Source organism: Chiloscyllium plagiosum, unplaced genomic scaffold (assembly GCF_037043375.1).
Source record: "Chiloscyllium plagiosum isolate Xiang-an unplaced genomic scaffold, Cpla_swu_hap1 HiC_scaffold_15, whole genome shotgun sequence".
Taxonomy (NCBI): Eukaryota; Metazoa; Chordata; class Chondrichthyes; order Orectolobiformes; family Hemiscylliidae; genus Chiloscyllium; species Chiloscyllium plagiosum.
The window spans coordinates 70,691,277-70,715,736 of NW_028270153.1; the positions used below are offsets into that span (position 1 = coordinate 70,691,277).

General features: G+C 44.8%; 1 protein-coding gene across 1 annotated transcript in view; it reads right to left on the reverse strand.

The window, feature by feature from the left end:
* Positions 1-24,460, reverse strand: part of LOC122547152 (RNA-binding protein 38-like) — an 82,345-nt gene that overhangs the window by 51,092 nt on the left and 6,793 nt on the right. Inside the window, exons 2-3 of the mRNA XM_087995021.1 lie at positions 21,782-21,905; positions 15,826-15,880 (exon numbers count right to left, since the gene is read on the reverse strand). Of these exons, the coding sequence (XP_087851147.1) occupies positions 15,826-15,880; positions 21,782-21,905 (179 nt within the window). The remainder of the gene's footprint in view (positions 1-15,825; positions 15,881-21,781; positions 21,906-24,460) is intronic.

Here is a 24,460-nt window from a genome sequence, read left to right on the forward strand (position 1 = left end):
CTTTAGTGGGTCCCTCAGCACGTAGTCCTGGACCTTGGAATGTGCCAGTCTTCAACACTTGCTCAGGGTCAACTCCTTGTTCTGGAAGACCAGCAAGTTTTGGGCGGACCAAAGAGCATCACTCACCAAGCTGATAGTACTCTAGGTGCGATCGCTGTGTGTGTGTCTGTGTGTGTCCCAGCAAAGAGACCTGTAGAGTACAGAGTCCTACATCACACAGCCGCTTAGGGCAAACCTCGACAAAAACCACTGCAGCTCTCTCCAGAAGTATGTATGCGATACGTCCAGCCCCGCACAGCCAGTTAACCATGATCACACACCGTAAGAAATGACAGGCTAGCATTACCCCTCTGATGTGCTAAAATACTTCACAGCCACTGAAATACCTTTAAAGTGGTGCTGTTGTAAATAGGAAAGGCCCCTTCCAGCTAATTTCACATTTAGCGAGAACACAGCTTTGGGGCTACAATCATTTGCAAGGTATGTGATTAACTTGGATAGGGAAAGTGAATGTAGTCTAGCCAAGTTTGAAGATGACTCAGCTAGATAGGAAGACAAGCTGTGAGGATGAACAAAGAGTCTGCAGAGAGATATTTACAGGTTAAATGGGTGGGCCAAAACTTGGTAGATGGAATATAATGTGGGAAAACATGAAGTTGTGTACTTTGACAGGAAGATTAGCGGGACAGAATATAAGTTAAATGGAGGAAGACTGCAAAAAGCTACAGAAGAGAGGGATTTGGGAGTCCTCACTCATTAAAGTTCAGCAGGTAATAGGGAAGGCAAATGGAAAGTTAGCCTTTATTTCAAGGGAATGGATTATAAAAGTAGGGAGATGTTGCAAAACTATAACAAGGCACTAATCAGACCACAGCTGGAATACTGCGTACAGTTTTGGACACCTTACCTGAGGATTTTAGCAAGGCGTTTCATAAGGTTTCAATGGTAGGCTCATTCAGAAAGTAAGGAGGCATGGGATACAGGGAAATTTGGCTGTCTGGAAATTTGGCTGGCCCACAGTAGACAGAGGGTAGTAGCAGATGGAAAGTACTCAGCCTAGAGCTCGGTGACCAGTGGTGTTCCACAGGGATCTGTTCTGGGACCTCTGCTCTTTGTGATTTTTTATAAATGACTTGGATGAGGAAGTGGAATGGTGGGTTAGTAAGTTTGCCGATGACATGAAGGTTGGTGAAGTGGATAGTGTGGAGGGCTGTTGTAGGTTACAACGGGACATTGACAGGATGCAGCACTGGGCTGAGAAGTGGCAGATGGAGTTCAATCTGGAAGTGTGTGAAGTCATTCATTTTGGAAGGTCGAATTTGAACGCAGTTTACAGGGTTAAAGGCAGGATTCTTGGCAAAGTGGAGGAATAGAGGGATTTTGGGGTCCACATCCAAAGATCCCTCAAAGTTGCCATCCAAGTTGGTAGGATTGTTAAGAAGGCGTATGGTGTGTTGGCTTTCATTAGCAGGGGGTTTGAGTTTAAGAGCTGTGAGGTTATATTGCAGCTCTGTAAAGCCCTGGACCACACTTGGAATATGGTGTTCTGCTGTGGTCGCTTCTAGCCATGTAGCCAACACAGTAAATTTGGGTGGGGTGGAAAGGAATAATAGTGTGAAGTTGTGTGAATGAGTGTGTGGGGCGAGGGAGATAAGGGATTAGAGTCATAGAGATATACAGCATGGAAACAGACCCTTCAGTCCAACCCGTCCATGCCGACCAGATAGCCCAACCCAATCTAGTCCCACCGGCCAGCACTCGGCCCATATCCCTGATGGAAGTGAGGGGAGTGAGTAGGGATGATTGAGGTTTGAAGGTAGGTAAGAGCTAATGAGCAGGGTGAGGGTCGGGTGAATGCAGTGGGTGAGAATTGTAGTGAGAGTGAGGTGATGGTGACAGTTGGTGAGAAACATTAAAGGGTGGGATTGGTGGGGTAGTGTGGGTGAATGAAGAGAAGGGAAGGGTTGAATATGCTGATGGAAAGAGGATTATTTGTTGGTGAGGGTGAGGGTGTTTGGTGATGTGGTGATTGTGCGATTGAGGGGCTGGACTGGCAAGGTAGAGGACTGACTTTACGCTGGGGAGGGGATAGAAGGTGTTATGGTGGGTGATGAGCATATTGGTGAGACTGAGGCATTGAGGGGTAAGTGAGAAAGGAATGATATTGGGGACATGGGCCAAATGTAGGCAAGTGGGACTAGTTTAGTTTGGGAAACTTGGTTGGCATCGCTGAGTTGGACTGAAGGGTCTGTTTCCAAACTGCATGACTATGATCAGCAGATGGGTGCCAGGGTGAGAGTGCTATCAGGGTGGATTAGGTGAATCAGGTTAAGTGGGTGGGCGGGGGAAGATGCTGGGATATGGGATGATGAGGGGAGCAAAGGTGTTTGTGACTGAGTTGGGTGATAGAATGAGGAGTGTGTTTTGGGTTTGAATTTGAGGAGTAAGTTGGGGTTTGGGTGGGCTGTTTGAGCTAAGTGGGCATGTCGGTGACTTGGGTATGGAAGAGAGGAGTTGGGCTGTATAAGGGGGAAATAGAAGGGGTAGCTTTGGGGTTGGAGGCATGAAGTGGTGGGGGTATGGGACATGTTAGAGTGTGAAGGTGAAATTAGCAGTAGTAGATTTGAGTGGGGGAAGAGGTGGTTTAATGGTCCTGGGTTATTGGGGATGGGTGGAGTTGGGAGGAGGGATGATAGGGAATGTGAGGGGTCAGTGGGAGTTGGTGGGTTGTGATGGAGGTTTGTGGTAATGGTGTGAGTTGGTGGATTTTGGTGGGGTGTGAAGGGGTGCAGATCATGGCGATGTGAGGGCACTGGTGAATGTGAGGTTGGTTGTGAAGGGTGGAATGTTTTAATGGGGGATGTGAGGGGACTGGGGTTGACAGTATGAGAGGTTGTGTGTGAGGGGGTAGGATGATAGGGGGCTTGTTGCATTTGATGGGTGATGATGTTGGGGGCGTGTTAATATGTGTTGGGGATAGGCAATGGTGTAGGCCTGTGAGAGGGTTATCAGGGTGTGAGTGAGTGTGGCAGTGAACGCTGTGCGGTTAGAAATGGTGGCATTGTGGGGTGGTATTATGGGTAACTGTGACGATGGAAGTTTAGTGGGCTGTGAGGAGTTTAGTGGTAATGGAGTGCTGCATAGTGAATTTCAGGAGGAGGGGTGGGGATTGTGAAGTGGTTCAGGGTGAAGTAAGGGTGATGGTTGGGTAGTGATGAAATTGAGGGTGAGGTAGTGATGGTGGGGTTGGTGATGTATGTGGGGATATTGAGGTAGTGTGGGAATGGTGATGGTGGGGGTGAAGTTGGGTCTCGGGGTGGGAGTTATGAGGGTAGATTTCTTCATTGTAGGAAGGATAGACAGAAACTTTTTCCCAGGGTGGAAATGGCTATCACGAAGGGGGCATAATTTTATGTGACTGGATGAAGGTTTAGTGGAGATGTCAGAGGTAGGTTCATTACACAGAGAGTGGTGGGTGTGTGGAATACTCTGCCAGCAGTAATAATAGAGCCCGATACATTAGCGACATTTAAGCAACTCTTGGATAGGTACATGGATGACGGTAAAATGAAGGGTACGTAGGTTAGTTTGTTCTTAGCTTAAGATAGAAACATTGAGGGCTGAAGGGCCTGTACTGTACTGTACTGTTCTGTGTTCCATTAAAAATATACTGGTCTTGGAGGCAGTCCAGAGAAGGTTCATTAGACTGATTCCAGGTGTAGACAGATTCTAGATTAGAGTGGTGCTGGAAAAGCACAGCAGTTCAGGCAGCATCTGAGGCCTTTTCCACCTATCCACTCCCCCCTCCTCCCTAGCCTGTCACCTTCATCCCCTCCCCCACTCACCTATTGTACTCTATGCTACTTTCTCCCCATCCCCACCCTCCCCTCACTTATCTCTCCACCCTTCAGGCTCTCTGCCCGTATTCCTGATGAAGGGCTTTTGCCCGAAACGTCGATTTTCCTGCTCCTCGGATGCTGCCTGAACTGCTGTGCTTTTCCAGCACCACTCTAATCTAGACTCTGGTTTCCAGCATCTGCAGTCATTGTTTTTACCTAGGTGTAGATAGATTGTCTTTTGAGAAGTTGAGTGGGGGCTGTACTCACTGGAATGGAAAAGAATAAGAGGCAACTTTATTGTGGATTCTCAGGGGACTTGACAGGATGGATGCTGAGACAGGGTTAATGGTCACTGATGTACCAGTGCCAGGGACCTAGGTTTGATTCCAGCCTTGGGCGACCTTCTCTGGGAAGTTTGCACATTCTCCCCAAAACAGCGTGGGTTTGCTCTGGATTCCTCCCACAATCCAAAGTTGTGCAGGTTAGGTGGATTGGCCACGGGAAATGCAGGGTTACAGGGGATGGGAGGGTTGGACCTGGGGTGCTTGCTCTTTGGAGAGTTGGTGTGAACCCGATTGATTGAATGGCCTGCTTCCATATTCTAGGGATTCAAAGTTGTTTCCCTGTGGGGGAGTCTAGGACCAGATGGCATCATTTCAGAATATGGGGCCACACATTGAAGACAAAGATGACAAGGGCAGGACTCGTACACTTAACGGTATAGTCCTGGAGGGTGTCGCCGAACAGAGAGCCTTGGGTGCAGGTTTATAGTTCCATGAAAGTGCAGCCGCAGGTAGACTAAATAGTGAAGAATACGTTTGGTAAGCTTGCCTTTATTGGTTAGTGCATTGAGTATAGGAGTTGGGAAGTCATGTTGTGGCTGTACAGGGCATTGGTTAGGACACTTTTGAAATAATGCATGCAATTCTGGTCTCCCTGCTATAGGGCAAATGTGAAACTGGAATGAGTTCACAAAAGATTTACAAAGAGGACTGGATGGTTTGTGCTATAGGGAGAGGATGACTAGGCCGAGGCTATTTTCCCTACAGTGTCAGAGGCTGAGGGGTGACTTATCAAAGTTTATAAAATTATGAGCAGCATGGATAACATGAGTAGCCAAGGTCTTTTCTCTGGGTAGGGAAGTCCAAAACTAGAAGGCATAGGTTTAAGGTGAGAGGGGAAAGATTTAAAAAGGAACCGAAGCGGGTGGTGTGTGTATGGAATGAGCCGCCAGAAAAGGTAGTGGATGGTGGTACAATTCCAACATGAGGAAGATGGTCAGATCAGCCATGATCTCACTCAATGGGGAGGCATACTCGATGGGCCATATGGCCTACTTTTGTTCCCATGTCTTTATGCACTTCAAGTCGTAGAGTCACGACTATTCACGGAAACAGACCAGATATTCTACATTAATCTAGTCTCATTTGACCTATATCCCTCCAGACCCTTCCTATTCATACACCCATCCAGATACCTTTTAAATGTTGGAATTGTACCAGCCTCCACCACTTCCTCTGGCAGCCCATTCCATACACGTACCACCCTCTGCATGAAAATGTTGCCCCTTAGATCCCTTTTAAATCTTTCCCCTCTTACCTTAAACCCATGTTTTAGACTTCCTCACCCCTAGAAAAAAAGATTTTGTCTATTTACCCTATCCATGCCCCTCATGATTTCATAAACCACTATAAGGTCACCCCTCAGCCTCCAACACTTCAGGGAAAACAGCCCCAGTCTATTCAGCCTCTCAAAAGCCTCCAAGCTTGGAAACATTCTTGTAAATTTTTTTATGAACCCTTTCAAGTTTTACAGCATCCTTCCTGTAGCAGGGAGACCAGAATTGCATGCAGTACTCCAATAGTGGCCTAACTAATGTCCTGTACTCCTAACTCCTATACTCAATGCACTGACCAATAAAGGCAAGCATACACATGTCTTCCTCACTATCCTACCTACCTGGGACTCCACTTATAGATTGTTTTTAGTGAAGGCCATGACATGTTGATGCAGTCCCCTTCTCTTTTTCAAAAGAGACACAAAAGATTCCATTGCACTATCTGCAACATTAGGCAGGACCTTAGTTTCACATCACATGCAAAAATAAACAGCACATAGTGTTGTGTAGCACTCTCTCATTACTGCACTGGAGAGACAGCTTGAGAGTGTGCGCTCAGGCCTCTGAGATGTGACTTGAATCTTGAACTTCCTGATTCAGAGAGTAGAGTGCTATCAAGTGAGCCAAGGAGGAGATCAGGAACAAGGTCCTTTCAGGAGAATTGAAATTGCAGGAAGTGAAAACAATTCTTTACAAATCTGAATCCAGTAACATTAGTACTAACAAGCTAGCAATTACAATGCAAGTTACACACTCTTTTGACAGCATCTGAGTCAACCAATTACTTCTGAAGCACAAAAACTGGAGAAAAATTGCTGAAGAAACACAGCAGGACTGGCAGCATCAATGGGAAGAAAGCAGGACCGATATTAGTTAGCATAAAGTGGTAATTATGCTGAAGTCAAATTGGAGGTTGGTGGGGGAGGGGAGGGGTGAGCAGCTAGATGGAGATGGAACCCAGAGACAGAGACGGAGCTATATGAAAGGAGGAGGTAAGGATGTAGTTCTGAAACAAATTCATTTGCTCCCAGGAAGTGAAAAGAAGCAGCAATGAGATAAGCATGTTCAACCCCTCATTTATTAGATAGCCCCTGGGACTGCAGCTTGCCACCTGTACTGCACTGGTCTGACAACCTGGATACTATGCTTAAGAATTCAACCACCTGAGTCAAGTTCAAACTTGGATCATTTTGATCAAAGCACTTTCAGTAAATGATTAGATCTGGGGCTCTGATTATTTATTCAGGGTCACTCCAAAGTGCTGTCGCCCTATCAGATTCTGCAACACTTGATTCCGCACTGGATAAACCTCCATTTAAAAATCCTAATGTTTTCAATCGAAAATAATCAAGTGCACAATTGGACTTTGAACTAGAGATTGTCACACTTTAATCTGGTGTATCCAGGTAAACTGTTTGATGACTGACTGAACAAAACATAACAAGGGAGAGAATAGGGTCCCTCAATGATCAGCAAGGCAGCCTATGTGTGGACCTGCAGGAGATGGCGGGGGGGAGATACTAAACAAGTATTTTCCATCAGTGTTTACTGTGGAGAAGAACATGGAAGTGATAGAATGTTGGGAATTAGATGGTGACATCTTGAAAAATGTCCAAATTACACAATAGGAAATGCTGGATGTCTTAAAGCGCATAAAAGTGGATAAATCCCTTGGACCTGATCAGGTGTACCCTAGATCTCTGTGGGAAGCTAGGGAAGTGATTGCTGGGCCTCTTGCTGAGATATTTGTATCATCCATAGTCACAGGTGAGGTGCCGGAAGATGAAGTTGGCAAACATGGTGCCACTATTTAAGAAAGAGGGTAAGGACAAGCCAGGGAACTGTAGACCGGTGAGCCTGACGTTGGTGGTGGGCAAGTTGTTGCAGGGAATCCTAAGGGACAGGATGTACATGTATTTGGAAAGGCAAGGACTGACTAGGTATAGTCAACATGGCTTTGTGCATAAGAAATCATGTCTTACAAAACTGATTGCGTTTTTGAAGAAGTAACAAAGAGGATTGATGAGGGCAGAGCGGTGGATGTGATCTAACTGTACCTCTTATGCTCACATCCAAATTATTTATATAAATGACAAAAAGTAAAGGACCCAGCACCGATCCTTGTGGCACTCCACTGGTCACAGGCCTCCAGTCTGAAAAACAACCCTCCACCACCACCCTCTGTCTTCTACCTTTGAGCCAGTTCTATAAATAAATGGCTAGTTCTCCCTGTATTCTATGAGGTCTAACCTTGCGGTGTAGGTGGGTGGCACGGCGGCACAGTGGTTAGCACTGCTGCCTCACAGCGCCAGAGACCTGGGTTCAATTCCCGACTCAGGCGACTGACTGTGTGGAGTTTGCACGTTCTCCCCGTGTCTGCGTGGGTTTCCTCCGGGTGCTCCGGTTTCCTCCCACAGTCCAAAGATGTGCAGGTCAGGTGAATTGGCCATGCTAAATTGCCCGTAGTGTTCGGTAAAAGGGGTAAATGTAGGGGAATGGGTGGGTTGCGCTTCGGCGGGTCGGTGTGGACTTGTTGGGCCGAAGGGCCTGTTTCCACACTGTAAGTAATCTAATCTAATCTCTACGGACTTCAGGAAGGCCCTCAACAAAGTTCCTCATGGGAGACTGGTTAGCAAGGTTAGATCTCATAGAATACAGGGAGAACTAGCCATTTATTTATAGAACTGGCTCAAAGGTAGAAGACAGAGGGTGGTGGTGGAGGGTTGTTTTTCAGACTGGAGGCCTGTGACCAGTGGAGTGCCACAAGGATCGGTGCTGGGTCCTTTACTTTTTGTCATTTATATAAATAATTTGGATGTGAGCATAAGAGGTACAGTTAGGAAGTTTGCAGATGACACCAAAATTGGAGGTGTAGTGGACAGCGAAGAGGGTTACCTCAGATTACAATGGGATCTTGATCACATAGGCCAATGGGCTGAGGAGTGGCAGATGGAGTTTAATTCAGATAAATGCGAGGTGCTGCATTTTGGGAAAGCAAATCTTAGCAGAACTTACACACTTAATGGTAAGGTCCTAGGGAGTGTTGCTGAACAAAGAGACCTTGAAGTGCAGGTTCATTGCTCCTTGAAAGTGGAGTCGTTGGTAGATAGGATAGTGAAGAAGGCATTTGACATGCTTTCTTTTATTGGCCAGAATATTGATTACAGGATGTCGGAAGGATGTTGTGATACTTGAAAGGGTTCAGAAAAGATTTATAAGGATGTTGCTAGGGTTGGAGGATTTGAGCTATAGGGAAAGGTTGAAAAGGCCAGGGCTGTATTCCATGGTGGAGCATCGGAGGCTCAGGGGTGATCTTATAGAGGTTTATAAAATCACAAGGGGCTTGGATAGGATAAATAGACAAAGTCTTTTCCCTGGGGTCAGGGAGTCCAGAACTAGATGGCACAGGTTTAGGGCGAGAGGGGAAAGATATAAAAGAGACTGAAGGGGCAACGTTTTCATACAGAGGGTGATACATGTATGGAATGAGCTGCCAGAGGAAGTGGTGGAGGCTGGTACAATTCCAACATTTAAAAGGTATCTGGATGGGTATATGAACAGGAAGGGTTTGGAGGGATATGGGCCGGGTGCTGGCAGGTGGGACTAGATTGGGTTGGGATATCTGGTCGGATGAACGAGTTGGACCAAAGGGTCAGTTTCCATGCTGTACATCTCTATGACTCTAACTACTGATGTGGTACTGAATTCTTCAACTGAGATGTGTAACCCTCAGCGCAGGTCCAGATATTCTTCAATCTTCCTCCCAGCAGCAGCAGCAATGTATTCACAAGCAGCTCATGTTCCATTTTCCAGAATCAAAGTTTAGTTTGAAAATGATAATACAAAGGGTTCTGGTTTCAGGTAAAGTAACCATGGAGTGGTCTGATTGTTAGAAAAACCCAACACGTTAATGAATGACTGTTCCAGAAGGTCATTCTATCTTTTTATGGTCTGGCCTATGTGTGACTCAAGTCCAACAAGTTCATGCCAAACGCACAGAGTCGTTACGGGCATTTCTATAATATCACACTTTCCACAGTGCAATTCCTGCCTCACTCATTATATTTTTAAAATAATAACCTCCAGATGTGCTCCTAGGCCTGGCAAAGTTGGCTGTTAATAGGTCCAGGCTACGGGCTGTGGAGGGGTTCATTTCTGCCAAATGCCTGTCCCTGTTCAGTGGTTACATGCTCGTTTGGGTGTCCCTGGAAAAGAAGCATGCAGTGTCCATCAGCATTCTCACTGCCTTTACGAGGAGACGGGCACCATGGGGAGTGGGCTGTTTTATTTCCCCCCCAACTCTATTTTAATTTGATCCCTACCCTCCCCATTTTCATGTAAGCATTACTCTCACCAAGCTTTGCTTGTTACTGGTTCCTTGGCCACATAGGTGTTTTCCTGGTGGTGGAAACAATTAACAAAATTATTTTGCACGTAGTGTTTTTATTGATTCCAATAAATACAGATTAGTATGTAACCGTGGAAGGGGGACAGGCAGTTGGCAGAAATGAGCCCCTCCACAGCCCGTGGCCTGGACCTATTAACAGCCAACTTTGCCAGGCCTAGGAGCACATCTGGAGGTTATTATTTTAAAAAATATAATGATTGAGGCAGGAATTGCAATGTGGAAAGTGTGACATTGTAGACATGTCATTTACACACACACACACACACACACACACACACACACACAGTGGGGAAGAATAAGCACTATGGCTAAAGAAAGAAAAAAGAAAAAAAAACTACAGGACTTATTTTTAATAACTATTTCTTCTTAAAGTTGGCATTTATTACTCATCCCTGAAAAATGAATAGAATTGAAGAATCAACCATGTTTGCGTTGGACTGGAGTCACATATAGGCCAGACCATAAAAAGATAGAAGATTTCCTTCTGCAACGGTCATTCATTAACGTGTTGGGTTTTTCTAACAGTCAGACAGCTCCATGGTTACTTTACCTGAAGCCAGAGCCCTTTGTGTTATCATGTTCAAACTGAACTTAGATTCTGGAAAATGGAATTTATCACAGATCAGCTATGATCTTATTGAATTAATTAAGTAGGTTATTAGGTTTACCAAAATGATCCCTGTATGAAGACAGACTGGATTGGTTAGAATTAGATTCACTGGAATTTCTCAGAAAGAGCAGCATCTCATAAAAACCTATAAAATTCTAACAGGGCGAGACAAGTTAAATGCAGGAAAGATATTTTCAATGATGGGGCAGTCCATATCTAAGGATCACATTTTCAGAAGCTGGGGTAGACCACTTAGGACTGAGATGAGAAGAAATGCATTCACCCAGAGAGTGGGGAGCCTGTGGATTCTCTGACACAAAATGTTTTCAAGAAGAAGTTAGATATAGTTAAAGGGATCAAAGGGTATGTGGAGAAAGCGGGAACAGTGTGGAACGATCAGACATTATCATATTGAATGGTGGAACAGGCTGGAAGGGCTGAACAGCCAATCCTGTTCCTATTTGCTATGTTTCTAGGAATGGCAGAACAGGTTCAAAGGGTTAAATGGCCTCCCTCCTGTTCCAAGCTCACATTCTCTGAATGGTAAGTCCAAGCCTCTGAAACACTAGTGCAGTTACAGAAACACTGCACTACACTACACCCATGTAATCCTTTAATCTGTCCTTCACTACACATCATCATTCAAATCAGATGCAAAGCTAGAAATGATTAAACATTTCTGTTATCAATTTAGAAGTTCCTGACACTAGAATTCCACATATACAGAATTATTGAAGAAAATGTTGGCAGAGAGCTCCCTCATTCAAAATGTAAACACTGTCCTCTCTAAAAACATACATACACATTACCTAGTGTTCCCTAGACACAGAAGCCCAAAGGTCCTGCCAGTACAAAGGTTCAATAACTGATACTACGCCAGGATACCATGAAGAAGACCTCTGGGGCACATTGACAGATGTTATACAATTCTCAGAAGATTGGCAACACTGGTAAGGCTAGCATCTATTCTTCATCCTCCAAAGCCTAAAATTGTGACTCTACTGGTTCATCATCATGGTAGTCTTTGGCCACCCACATGGTTACACTGAGCACTGGACTTTCTTTTGAAACCATCCAAAACTAAAACTTTGGTATGGTTTGCACTATCAACATATTTCTATCTGATCATCTAATGGTCACTGTACAGGTCTAACAACCACAAGACAAAGAGTTCAAATCCCACTAAGGGTAAGTTGAACAATTAAGGACAGGCATAAAGCACCAATACTGTCCCTCTAACAGTCTCCATCAGGACGATAGGAACTAGCTGCTCCTTGCCTAATCTGACCGATACAAGATCAGAACCTCAGACCAACTCATGAGCTGAACTGATCACTTAGATTACAAGAGTAACTTTTTTGGAATACATTCTTAAGATTATTGATTATGCAGGAAAAATATTCTCATATTAGAGTTGATCTTTCTCTGTAATCGTAATACTACATTCTGTTCGATTACTCTGACATACGTAAGAAATGATTTGTCTGGATAGCACACAAAGTAATACTTTTCAGTGTATCTTGGTAAATGTAACACTAATAATCAAATCAAATACAAGAATAACTCCTTAAACAGGGATCATAAATACAGAGTGAGATTACAAAAACTGGAGAGAGCAGTTAGATGGAAATGCAGCAATGGTTCTCCATAAAACTGCCTTTGGATGTTAAGCAGGATCCCAGGTCCAGGGTTCTTTCACGAGGGACATCTGCTGTTCCTACCTGGTCTGGCTTACATGTGACTCCAGACCCACAGCAGCATGGTTGACTCTTAAGTGCCCTCTGATATAGCCAAGAATGCTACTCAGCTCAAGGGCTTTCAGGGATGGGGCAACAAATGCTGGCATTGTCTATAATGCCCAAATCCCTTGAAAAAAAAATAAAACAAGTCATAAAAGGGAGGCCCAGCTGTAAACTCAGTTCCTCCTGGAGTTTTAAAAGACTGACTCAAAAACGATTTTACATTCAAAGTCACTAGATTTCTCGACTGAACCAAAACTGTTTCCAATCAAATAAGTGGAGCTGCAGGTCAAAAAAATCTTAAAATTCAGTCCAATAGTTGTGAACAAAATGATGACAGCTTAGTTTTTGCAAAAAAAAAATCACTGTTTCCGAATGTAATCTGCAATAGCTGTCCTACTTGGAAATTTAAATCATTCAAATCAAGTTAAATGTGCCAACTCCACTGTGAGCAACATTTCCCTGGAATTCAAGCACAGACTAGTACGCTGCTGTGAGAAACTCCAGTCAGATTAGCCAGCTGCTCAGTGAGGAGAATCTCTAGCTCGCACACATAGGACCCAAGGTTTCCCAAGGACGCATTCATGGGACAATTAAGTGACTGGCTGAAATCTAATGGGGCAGAACAAGCCAAGCTTGAGGGGGCAAGAATGACACAGAGAAACCTCAGTGGCTGACCCTGTAAGGTAAAGAGCTGTTGAGTGCAGGGAGAAGGAATACAATCCTGACACATTTTACTATTACCCTTGTTTCAGTTGGGAGCAACCCCCATCGGAGTCTGAAGATCAAGGGTTCAAGTTGGACCTTTGTTTTTTTAAAAATAATAAACCTGTTCAGAGATGTTTAGATTAGATTACATTACAGTGTGGAAACAGGCCCTTCAGCCCAACAAGTCCACACCGACCCGCCGAAGCGTAACCCACCCATACCCCTAACCTAACACTACGGGCAAATTAGCATGGCCAATTCACCTGACCTGCACATCTTTGGACTGTGGGAGGAAACCGGAGCACCCGGAGGAAACCCACGCAGACATGGGGAGAATGTGCAACCTCCACACAGTCAGTCGCCTGAGGCAGGAATTGAACCCGGGTCTCTGGCGCTGTGAAGCAGCAGTGCTAACCACTGTGCCAGGTGGACCTGGGGGGAGAAAATGGAGAAATTGTGGGTGACAAGGCTAAAGAGTTTCAGCAGCTGGCCCTCCTCACACTTTGAGCCTCCAATTTCCTCCAATTGGCGCAAATGGATCCTCTCAAAACCCCAGTAGACAGGCTATCCTAGTTCACCTGTCAGAAAATCAGCAGTCACTTTTCCCACCTGCCAGGTTAACTGTGTAATGAGGCCATTGGCAGAGCAAGGCACTCCCCTGATCACCCAAAGGCAGTGGGTCAGCAAGGTCACAACAAACCAACATGCCCCATTATTTGCTTCGCTGTCTGCATCTGAGGCAAGGGAGATCTGGCTCCAGTCAGCAGCTACCATGTCACCATCGTAATGGAGCCCAAACTTCATCAACATTTCAGTCAGAGTCAGGGGTCATCATCAGGGGCAAGAACATTGGCTGCTCTCCCCCCCTCTCATCATGGCATTGCCTCTGACCTGAACATCCCAGGGAATGACGGCCTCACAGTATGGCTCAACACTCCATAGCCCAATGTACTAAACGTCAGAAGTTGTGCCAAGTAAAAGCTGGGAGCAACTGTGAAGGGAGTCTCCACCTCTGAGAAACAGCACAATATGAAAAGGAAAGGAAGATTGATTTAACAAACACACAACAGAATTCAGTCCGCACATTCTTTCTGCCTGAATACTTAATGCAATGTGAAAGGTTCAGTTTAGAGTGAATTCATCCGAAACATACTCAAAAACAAAGGATTATCCAGCTCCTTTGGGAATAGGAAGGTTGTGTACTCGGTGCTAATAAAACTGAGTAACAATTTCCCATCAAAATTAAGGACAGAGAGAAAACAAGAGAGAGAGAGAGAGGAAAATAAACATTCAGTCCTATCTGTGACCAATATTACTGAGGTAAGGGACACGTCAAGATTGATAGAAAGACAAACTCCTCTGGTGTGATTCCTAAATGAAAGAGGCCACAACTTTATAATTGGGGCAATTATTCAGAAGTGCTGTCTGAAAAGCGTTTGTAGAATCTAGAACTCTCTCCTGCAGAAAGCTGTGACATTAGGTTAATTGAAAACATCATATGGAGATTGAATGAATTTTGTTAGGCAAGTGGATGGAGGGTTTTTGTCGCTACCTCTTAATCAGGAGACTTGGGTTCAGGCCCTGTGTGTAATTAAATTTCTGAACAGGTGGATTAGAAAATACCGGAGCCAAATGCATTCCAAAATGGGGAATTAAGGCTCGCAGAGAGAGTTAAGATACTGAGCTGCCATCTCGGAATTAAATGGAGTGCAGGCTCAGTGGCAATTTCTGTTCCTGTATCCCAATGGTTTACCTTGGTCCTCCTGATTCAGCGGATGTTAACTGCGACGTAGTGTGTAGTACTCTCATATCCGAGTCAGAAGGATGAGAGTTCAATGCCCCCTCCACAGACTTTGGTGTTGCACAGAGAGATTTTGGAACCTGGGGCAAGCTTACAATGATGTCATGGAGCTGCATCCCACTGGACATACATAGCACAGTGTGGACACTGTCAGATTGCTGGAAGAAATACGGAGTTGACAGAAGATTCTCTTGACAGTGTAGCAGTAAGATTTCAGGGTGGCCAATCTTACATGAGCATGTAGAAGGATAGTTGGTGTTATTGTACAAGGCTGTAATTATGCCTTCTCTTTGTCTTTAAACTAAATCTTTGATTAATGCATAAAAACCACACAAAAGAATTCACAGAATCCCTAAGTATAGAGACAGGCCATTTGGCCCAACAGGTCCACACCGACCCTCCGAAGAGTATCCCACCCAAACCCATTCCCGATAACTCTACATTTAACCCTGACTAACGCAACTGGACAATTTAGCGTTGCCAATTCACCTAGCCTGCGCATCTTTTAGATTGTGGGAGGAAACCGGAATGCCCCACAGTCACGGGGAGAACATGTAAACTCCACGCAGACAATCGCTCGAGGCTGGGATCAAACCCAGGTCTCTGGCACTGTGAGGAAGCAGTGCTAACCACTGAGCCACCATGCCACCCATAAGCATTAGATTCAGCACACTGCCAGAGTGCTGCATTGCTGGAGGTGCCATCTTTTAGATGAGATGTCAAGTTGAGGCCCTGTTACGTGTTTTCTTCTTGGGCATTGCGGTAAAGGGCAGCATTTATTGCTCCCCCTAAGTGGTGGTGTATCATGCAGGCATGTAGAGGATCCCACAGTGCTATTTGAACATCAGTTATTTCCTGTACCCTGGCCCATATTTACCCCTCAAGTTAACATCACCAAAACAGATTCCTGCATCGATTACAGTTTGTGGAATCTTACTGTGCAAATTGGGCTGCTGCATTTCTTACATTTCAGCAGAAATTACAGAATGCCTCTTTGGCTGTAGTGTGCTTTGGGGCAACTTGAAATGGTGAGAGATGCTACAGAAATGCACAACCTTCTGGGTACAGAGCCACTTGTATGACAAAGGTTTCTCTCTCTTACCCGAGGGGACGTTGGATCAGAGCCGGGTGTATCTGTTGGACGCCCAAAGCAAATCCTGAAAACAAAACAGATTAGATTAAATAAAATGACTTCAGGAGGGACAAGTGCACTGGGGGCTTTTGTGGTACAGCAGTGGTGTTTCTACCTCTTAACCGGAAGGCTTGGGTTCAGGCCCTGTGTGTAATTACATTTCTGAACAGGTGGATTAGAAAATACCAGAGCCAAATGCATTCCAAAATGGGGAATTAAGGCTCGCAGAAAGAGTTAAGATACCAAGCTGCCATCTCGGAATTAAATGGAGTGCAGGCTCAGTGGCAATTTCTGTTCCTGTATCCTGATGGTTTACGTTGGTCCACCTGATTCAGCACATGTTAACTGCGACGTAGTGTGTCGCACATCTCACCTCCAAGTCAGAAGGTTAAGAGTTCAATGCCCACTCCAGACATTTCAGTGTTGGATAAAGAGATTTTGGAACCTGGGGCAAACTTACGATGCTGTCATGGAGCTGCACCCCACTGGGCGGCACGGTGGCTCAGTGGTTAGCACTGCTGCCTCACAGCACCAGGAACTCTGGTTCGATTCCTGCCTCGGGTGACTGTGTGGTGTTTGCACGTTCTCCCAGTGTCTGCGTGGGTTTCCTCTGGGTGGTCCGGTTTCCTCCCACAGTCCAAAAAGTGTGCAGGTTAGGGGGATTGGCCATGCTAAATTACCCAAAGTGTCCAGGGATATGTCACTAGGGTGCATTAGTCATGGGTAAATATTGGGTAGGGGAATGGGTGTGGGCGGGTTACTCTTCAGAGCGTTGGTGTGGACTTGTTGGGCCGAGGGGCCTGTTTCCATACTGTATGGATTCTATAAAATGAAGGTAGAATCCCAAGTTAGAGCCAGGAGAGGACAGGAGAAGTCATTGTCAGATAGGATCAAGGAAACCTTAAGGCTTTCTGTAGGTATATCAGGAATAAAAGAATGACTAGAGTAAGATTAGGGCTAATCAAGCATTGTAGTGGGAGGTTGTGTGTGGAGTCAAAAGAGAGAGGGGAAACACTAAATGAATACCCTTTGTCAGTATTCACACTAGAAAAAGACACTTCAGTCAAGGAGAATACGGAGATACAGGCGACTAGACTAGATGGGATTGAGTTGCATAAGGAGGAGGTGATAGCAATTCTGGAAAGTGTAAAAATAGACAAGTCCTCTGGGCCAGATGGGATTTATCCAAAGATTCTCTGGGAAGCTAGGGAGGAGATTGCCAAGCCATTGATTTTGATCTTTATGTCGTCATTGTCTACAGGAATAGTGCCAGAAGACTGGAGGATTGCAAATTTTGTTCCCTTGTTCAAGAAGGGGAGTAGAGATAACCCTGGTAATTATACACCAGTGAGCCTTACTTCGGTTGTGGGTAAAGTGTTGGAAAGGGTTATAAGAGAGGGGATATATACTCATCTAGAAAGGAATAAGTTGATTAGGGATAGTCAACACAGTTTTGTGAAGGTAGGTCATGCTTCACAAACCTTATTGGGTTCTTTGAGCAGGTGACCAAACAGGTGGATGAGGGTAAAGCAGTTGATGTGCTGTACATGATTTCAGTAAAGCGTTTGTTAAGGTTCCACCACGATTGACTATTGCATAAAATATGGAGGCATGGGATTGAGAGTGATTTAGCAGTTTGGATCAGAAATTGGCTAGCTGAAAGAAGACAGAGGGTGGTAGTTGATGGGAAATGTTCATCCTGGAGTTCAGTTACTAGTGGGGTACCACAAAGATCTGTTTTGGGGCCACTGCTGTTTGTCATTTTTATAAATGATGTGGACGAGGGCATAGAAGGATGGTTTAGTAAATTTGGAGTTTTGGACAGTGCGGAAGGATGTTGCAGGTTACAAAGGGACATAGATAAGCTGCAGAGCTGGGCTGAGAGATGGCAAATGGAGTTTAATGTGGAAAAGTGTGAGGTGACTCACTTTGGAAGGAGTAACAGGAATACAGAGTACTGGGCTAATGGTAAGATGCTTGGTAATGTGGATGAGCAGAGAAATCTCAGTGTCCATGTGCATAGATCCCTGAAAGTTGCCACCCAAGTTGATAGGGTTATTAAGGAGGCATACAGTGTGCTAGCTTTTATTGGTAGAGGGATTGAGTTTTGGAGCCATGAGATCAGGTTATCCCTGTACAAAACTCTGGCGTGGGCACACTTGGAGTATTGTGTACAGTTCTGGTCACTGCACTATAGGAAAGATGTGGAAGCTTTGGAAAGTGTTCAGAGGAGATTTAGAATAGTTTAGATTAGATTACTTACAGTGTGGAAACAGGCCCTTTGGCCCAACAAGTCCACACTGACCCACCGAAGCGCAACCCACCCAGACCCATTCCCTTACATATACCCCTTCACCTAACACTACGGGCAATTTAGCATGACCAATTCACCTAACCTGCACATCTTTGGATTGTGGGAGGAAACCGGAGCACCCAGAGGAAACCCACGCAGACACGGGGAGAATGACTGTGTGGAGTTTGCACAGTCACCTGAAGCGGGAACTGAACCTGGGTCTCTGGCGCTGGGAGGCAGCAGTGCTAACCACTGTGCCACCGTGCCACCCACATAGGATGTTGCCTAGTATGGAGAGAAGGTTGAGACATAGAAGATAATCAGAGGGTTAGATAGGGTGGATAGTGAGAGCCTTTATTCTCGGATGGTGATGACTAGCACGAGGGGACATAGATTTAAATTGAGGGGGGATAGATATGTGACACATGTCAGAGGTAGTTTCTTTACTCAGAGTAGTAGGGGCATGGAATGCACTTCCTGCAACAGTTGTAGACTCACCAACTTTAAGGGCATTTGAATGGTCATTGGATAGGTATGTGGACGAGAATGGAATAGTGTAGGATAGATGGGCTTCAGATTGGTTCCACAGGTTGGCGCAACATCAAGGATCGAAGGGCCTGTTCTGTGCTGTAATGTTCTGTGTTCTATTATTAATTAGACAGTGAGGGATGTTTAATTCAAACACAACTGGAATCTCAGGTGAAGATCTTCCTATTCTGCCTTCAAGGTAATTTTGTTTTAATTCACCCATGGGATGTGGGTATGATAGGCTGGACCAGTATTTATTGCTCCATCCCTAGTTGCCCTCAAGAATGAGTTGGTGAGCTGCTTTCTTGAACTGCTGCATTCCATGTGCTGTAGGTAGACCACTGTGCCTTCAGGGTGGGAATTCCAGGATTTTGACCCAGCAACACTGATGGAACAGTGATGTATTTCCAAGTCAGGACAGTGAGTGGATTGGAGACAGTGGCATTCCCAAGCACCCTAGACCCAACCATCTTCAGCTGTTACATCAAAGACCTTCCCCCAAGAAATGGAATGTGTGCAATCAAAGTGTTCAGCATGACTCAACTCCTCAGACACTGAAGTAGGCCATGCCAATGTGTGGTAAGACCTGGACAACATTCAGATCCTTGTCCTTCTGGATGGCAGATTTCACAGGTTAAAAAATAGCAGCTCAAGTGATGAGTTGTTGTTGTACATCTTCTCTTGATGCTGACATTGGGAGCCAATCAAACAGGCTACTTTGCTCTGGATGGTGTCGAGCTCCTGGAGTGTTGTTGGAACTGCACTCATCCGGGCAAGTGGAGAGTATTTCATCACGCTCCTAGCTTGTCAATGGTAGACAGGCTTTAGGGAGTCAGGAGGTGATGAAATCTTCCCCACTTTCCCAGATGAATGCAGCTCCTGCAACACTTAAGGAGCTCGACACCATTCAGGACAAAGCAGCCTGTTTAATTGGCACCTCATACATCAACGTCATGATCCAAGGAAAACATACAACAGCAACGCATCACTTCAACTGCAGAATTTCTAGCCTCTGACATGATCTTCGAGCCACAGTATTTATGTGGCGAGTCCATTCAGTTTTGGGTCAATGGTAACCCCAGAATGTTGATGGGGGGTATTTAGAGATGGTACCACCATGCAGTGTCCAAAGATGATGATTAGATTCTCTTGTGTGGTGATGGTCATTGCCTGGCAATTGTGTAGCACCAATGTTACTTGATACACATAACCCAAGCCAGGATATCGTACAGATCTTGTTATATTTGAATATGGACTGCTTCAGTATCTAAGGAGTCGAGAATGGTGCTGAACATTGTACACTCATTGGTGAACATTCCCACTTCTGACCATATGACGGTCATTGATGAAGCAGCTGAAGATGGTTGGGCCTAGGACAAGATCCTGAGGAACTCCTGCAGAGATGTCCTGCATGTTACAGAATTACTGAAATCTCTGCTCCATTAATAGTGTGTTTTTTGAAATGGAAAAGGTGTATGTCTCTTAACCAGAGGGTGTGGATTGTTAAATAACCAGCAGCAAGCTCTTTGTGAGGTTAAAAGAAAAGATTATTATTAATAGAAAATAAGTTATTGTTCTCCCAGTCGCGTGGAAGCACATACACAAATTTTAGAGGAAAGTTGTATATAAAGAGAATAGTGCACGTTTTCAAGCTATTAAGTAAATAAATAGTTAGTAAAAGAATTCAGAAACCAAAATAGGTTTATCATGAGACCTTGCAATATTCACTTGAAAACATGGGACTTTCTGCAGGTTGCAAAGTCTGTTACCTTATCTCTTATTAGCTGGAGGTCAGTTTGCTGTATTAGTGAACGTGAAGAGGTACAGATTAGAAATTTTATTGACTGCAGATGTTGCTGCCCTGTCCAGAGATAGCAATCAACAGAAGCTTTTAAAAAGGGACAAACTGTTTCCTTTATCATGTGGTTTCCCATGGTTCCCTTTGCCAAGTATAGTGTTGGGTTAGTCACAGCCTGGGTTATTGTTTGCAGTCATTCACCTTGGTGTGAGAGACCATCACCAGCTTTGCTTCAGAATGACCCATTCTAGTCAAGAAATACCTTTTGGGTCCTTTCTGGAGATGGGCAGTGTTCAAATGGTGTTCATTTTCAAACAGAATAGTTCATTCCAGACGATTCTGTATGGAGTACCATTTATGTTTTAAAAGGTATGAATAGGACATGCCTTGACCGGCTATGATATGGAGCGGAAATGATGGATCTTGCCAGGTACAACTCCAACCAGAGGAGAGTTTGCCCCCGATTTCCATTGATTCCAGTTTTACTAGAGCTCCTTAATGCCACAGGCTGTCAAATGTAGCCTTGGTGTTGAAGGCTGTCATTCTCATCTCACCTCCAGAGTTCAGCTCTTTTGTCCAGGTTTGAAACAAGGCGCTGACTATTTCTGGCAAAACCCAAACTGAGCATCAGTGAGCAGGCTATCGGTCTGAAAGTGGCGTTTGGTAGCACTGTTGATGACATCACCTTTTTGATGGATAGGTCCTTCTGTAAGGTCCTTCCATGCGCCGTCTCCAGATCAACTACCGTAACAGTTCTGAGCTAAGCTGCAAATAGCCTTTTGGCAGAGAACTGCACCCACAGGAGACGGGAACAAAACTGTCCCAGGGACCCTGCTCACCTGACACTCTATCCTGACAAGAACTGAAAGGCTGAGGTGAGAGATAGGAAGTTTAAAGATGTGCAAGGCCAGTTTCTTTTTGGTGGGTGGTGCCTGGAACATGCTGCCAGGGGAGGTTGTCAAAGCAAATCAGAGGTCTTTACATAGACAAGTGAACAGGCAGAAAATAGAAGGATGCAGACTATGTGCAGGCAGATGGGATTAGTTTAGAGTGGCATAATGGCCGGTACAGACATGGTGGGCCAAAGCAGTTGTATGTTCTAAAGGAAGGAAATCTGCCATCCTTATCCAGTCTAGCCTACTTGTGACTCCAGACCCACACCAGACTTAATCTCCAATAGAAAGGCCTAGCCTGCTACTCAGTTCAATGGCAACTAGCAATGGTTAGAAATGCTGGCAGTGTCCACATGCCATTCAAGAATGAAGAAATACAGGACACCAGGCTCTGCAAAGAAGTTGGTTACATACCAGTTTGTATGGCTCTTGGTTTTGCCCCCAGGTAGGCTAGATTGACATTGGCTTTTCTACCATCGATGATGGGATTGGGATCTTTACATGCTCGATCCGCTGCAACCCTGTCTGCCATGGTGACCTGCAGCAAGAAGGAAAATGGACCAAACTGTCAGTCATTAAAGTGAACCAGCACATGCAGCTCGCACATTGATGCAAAGATAAAAAGGTATCCGCAAAGTGAACAAGTCAGACCAGTAAAGGCCTGGACTGAACTGCTAACCTGAGCCATGGGAGATATATCACAACCTAACTTACAGATCTCAGGCTCACTAGCCTACTACAGCTCAGTGTATAGAAACTTACATAGAGAGAAAGGACAACATTCAGCCTCCATGCATTTAGGGAGCATGTTGGCCAAGTGACGTTATCATTAGACTATTAATCCAAAAACTCAGCTGATCTGAGGACCTGGGTTGGAATCTCACCATGACAGATGGTGGAATTTTGTTTTTTAAAAATCAGGAACTAAAAGTCTAAATGATGAGCATGAACCATTGCCAATTGTTGGAAAAAAACATCTGGTTCACTAACATCCTTCAGGGAAAGAAATCTGGCACCCTCACCCGATCTGGCCTTCATGTGACGGCACAGTGGCACAGTGGTTAGCACTGCTGCCTCGCAGTGCCAGAGACCCGGGTTCAATTCCCGCCTCAGGCAACTGTCTGTGTGGAGTTTGCACGTTCTCCCTGTGTCTGCGTGGGTTTCCTCCGGGTGCTCCGGTTTCTTCCCACAATCCAAAAATGTGCAGGTTAGGTGAATTGTCCATGCTAAATTGCCCGTAGTGTTAGGTGAAGGGGTAAATGTAGGAGAATGGGTCTGGGTGGGTTACGCTTCGGCGGGTTGGTGTGGACTTGTTGGGCCGAAGGGCCTGTTTCCACACTGTAGGGAATCTAATCTAATCTATGTGGTTGATGCTTAACTGCCCTCTGAAATGGCCAGTCAGTTCAAGGGCAGCTAGGGACAGGCAATAAATGCTGGCCAACCAGTGACACCCAGGCCCCAGGAGTGAATAAAAGGTCCTGGCACACAGGTTAGGACAGTCTGAGGACAAAGTAAACTTAAATCATCATATTTAGAGAAGGAATCTTCTAGACACTTGAGGATGTCCCAATCCAAGTCACAGCCAAAGTGTCATCGATCAAATGGATGGATATACTGTCAAAGTGATGGGGTTAGGGTTGACTGAGGGATAAATGTTGGACAAGGAACCAGAGAGAACTTCCCTGCTCTGCTCCTGGTAGGATTTTGAGATCTCTTACACCAGCACGAGACCAAGCATGGCCTCTGGTCAGACAGCACCTCGCTCTCAAAACTGCAGGGCAATATTAATGAACAGTAAACAATCAGCCTCTGGAGTGGAGCATAAGCCTATAGCTTACAACTCAAAGTGAAAACACAAGCACTGAGCCAAACACTCCCAAGTTATATAAATTTTCAAGGAGTGTTTGATAAGGGCTTGTATAACAGACTTACGGCAAAGATAACGACAAGCGAAATTCAAGGGAATGTGACTATCTGATAAGAGAGGTGGATGAAGCAAAGAGATGGAAGGGTGAAGATATTTTTTAAAAACTTGCAATTAATTCTAAGGCACATTTTACAATCTTAAAACTTCCTAAGGCATTTGACAACCAAATAAGTTTAAAGTACAACTACTACAGTGAAAAATCACAGCAGCCTGTGTGCACGGCAAAATCCCAAATCACAACAACTCAGCAATATTTCTTCCAATGGTGCTGGTCATGTTGTGGTTCAGTGGTCATGTCCCTCCCTCGGACCAGATACCCTGGTTCAAGTTCCCACCTGCTCCAGATATGTGTAATAACATCTCTAAACAAGTTGATTAGAAAAATAGGTTAAATAGTAAAAAGGAACTCAAACAAGCCTAGATTTTATTACACTTAAATGGTAGCATGTTCATCCTGAAAGATCAATGCTAGAAGTATCAAACTTAAACAACGAACGACCCCATCTCTGATCTTGTGCACAAGTCAGAAGTTCCACAATTATCTATTTTATTGAAGCAATTTTGTACAATGTTTCCACAGCAAAGGAAATTAAGAGCAGGTTGTAAATAGTTCCTTAACTGGGCTAGCAATTCTGGAGGGAGGCTTATCACATCAATTAGAAGTAGAGATTATTCACAAGGGTTACAGAATCAGGGTCATGTTGAAAGTAATTTACTTGCATTTCAGATTGCAGCATCCAAAAACATCCCCAAATGTCATGAGTATGGTATACAATATGGAGCTTTGGTTAGGATGTTCTTTTTTTGTTAATTTATCAATATATAGAACAGAGAGACCTCATGATTCAAATACATAATTCCTAGAAGTTTGCGCCACATATAGATGGGTTGTTAAGAAGGTGCTTGCCTTCAGTGCTCAGACCTTTCAATGTAACAGTTGGGTCGTCATGTTGAGATTGTACAGGACGTTGGTGAGGCCTCTTCTGGAATACTGTGTTCAGTTCCATTTAGCCTGTTATAGGAAGGATATTATTAAGCGGAGGTGGTTCAAAAGAGATTTACCAGGATGTTGTCAGGAATGGAGCATTTAAGTTCTAAGATGAGGCTGGACAGGCCGGGACTTCTTTCACTGGACTTTAGAAGGTTGAGGGGTGAACTTTATAGAG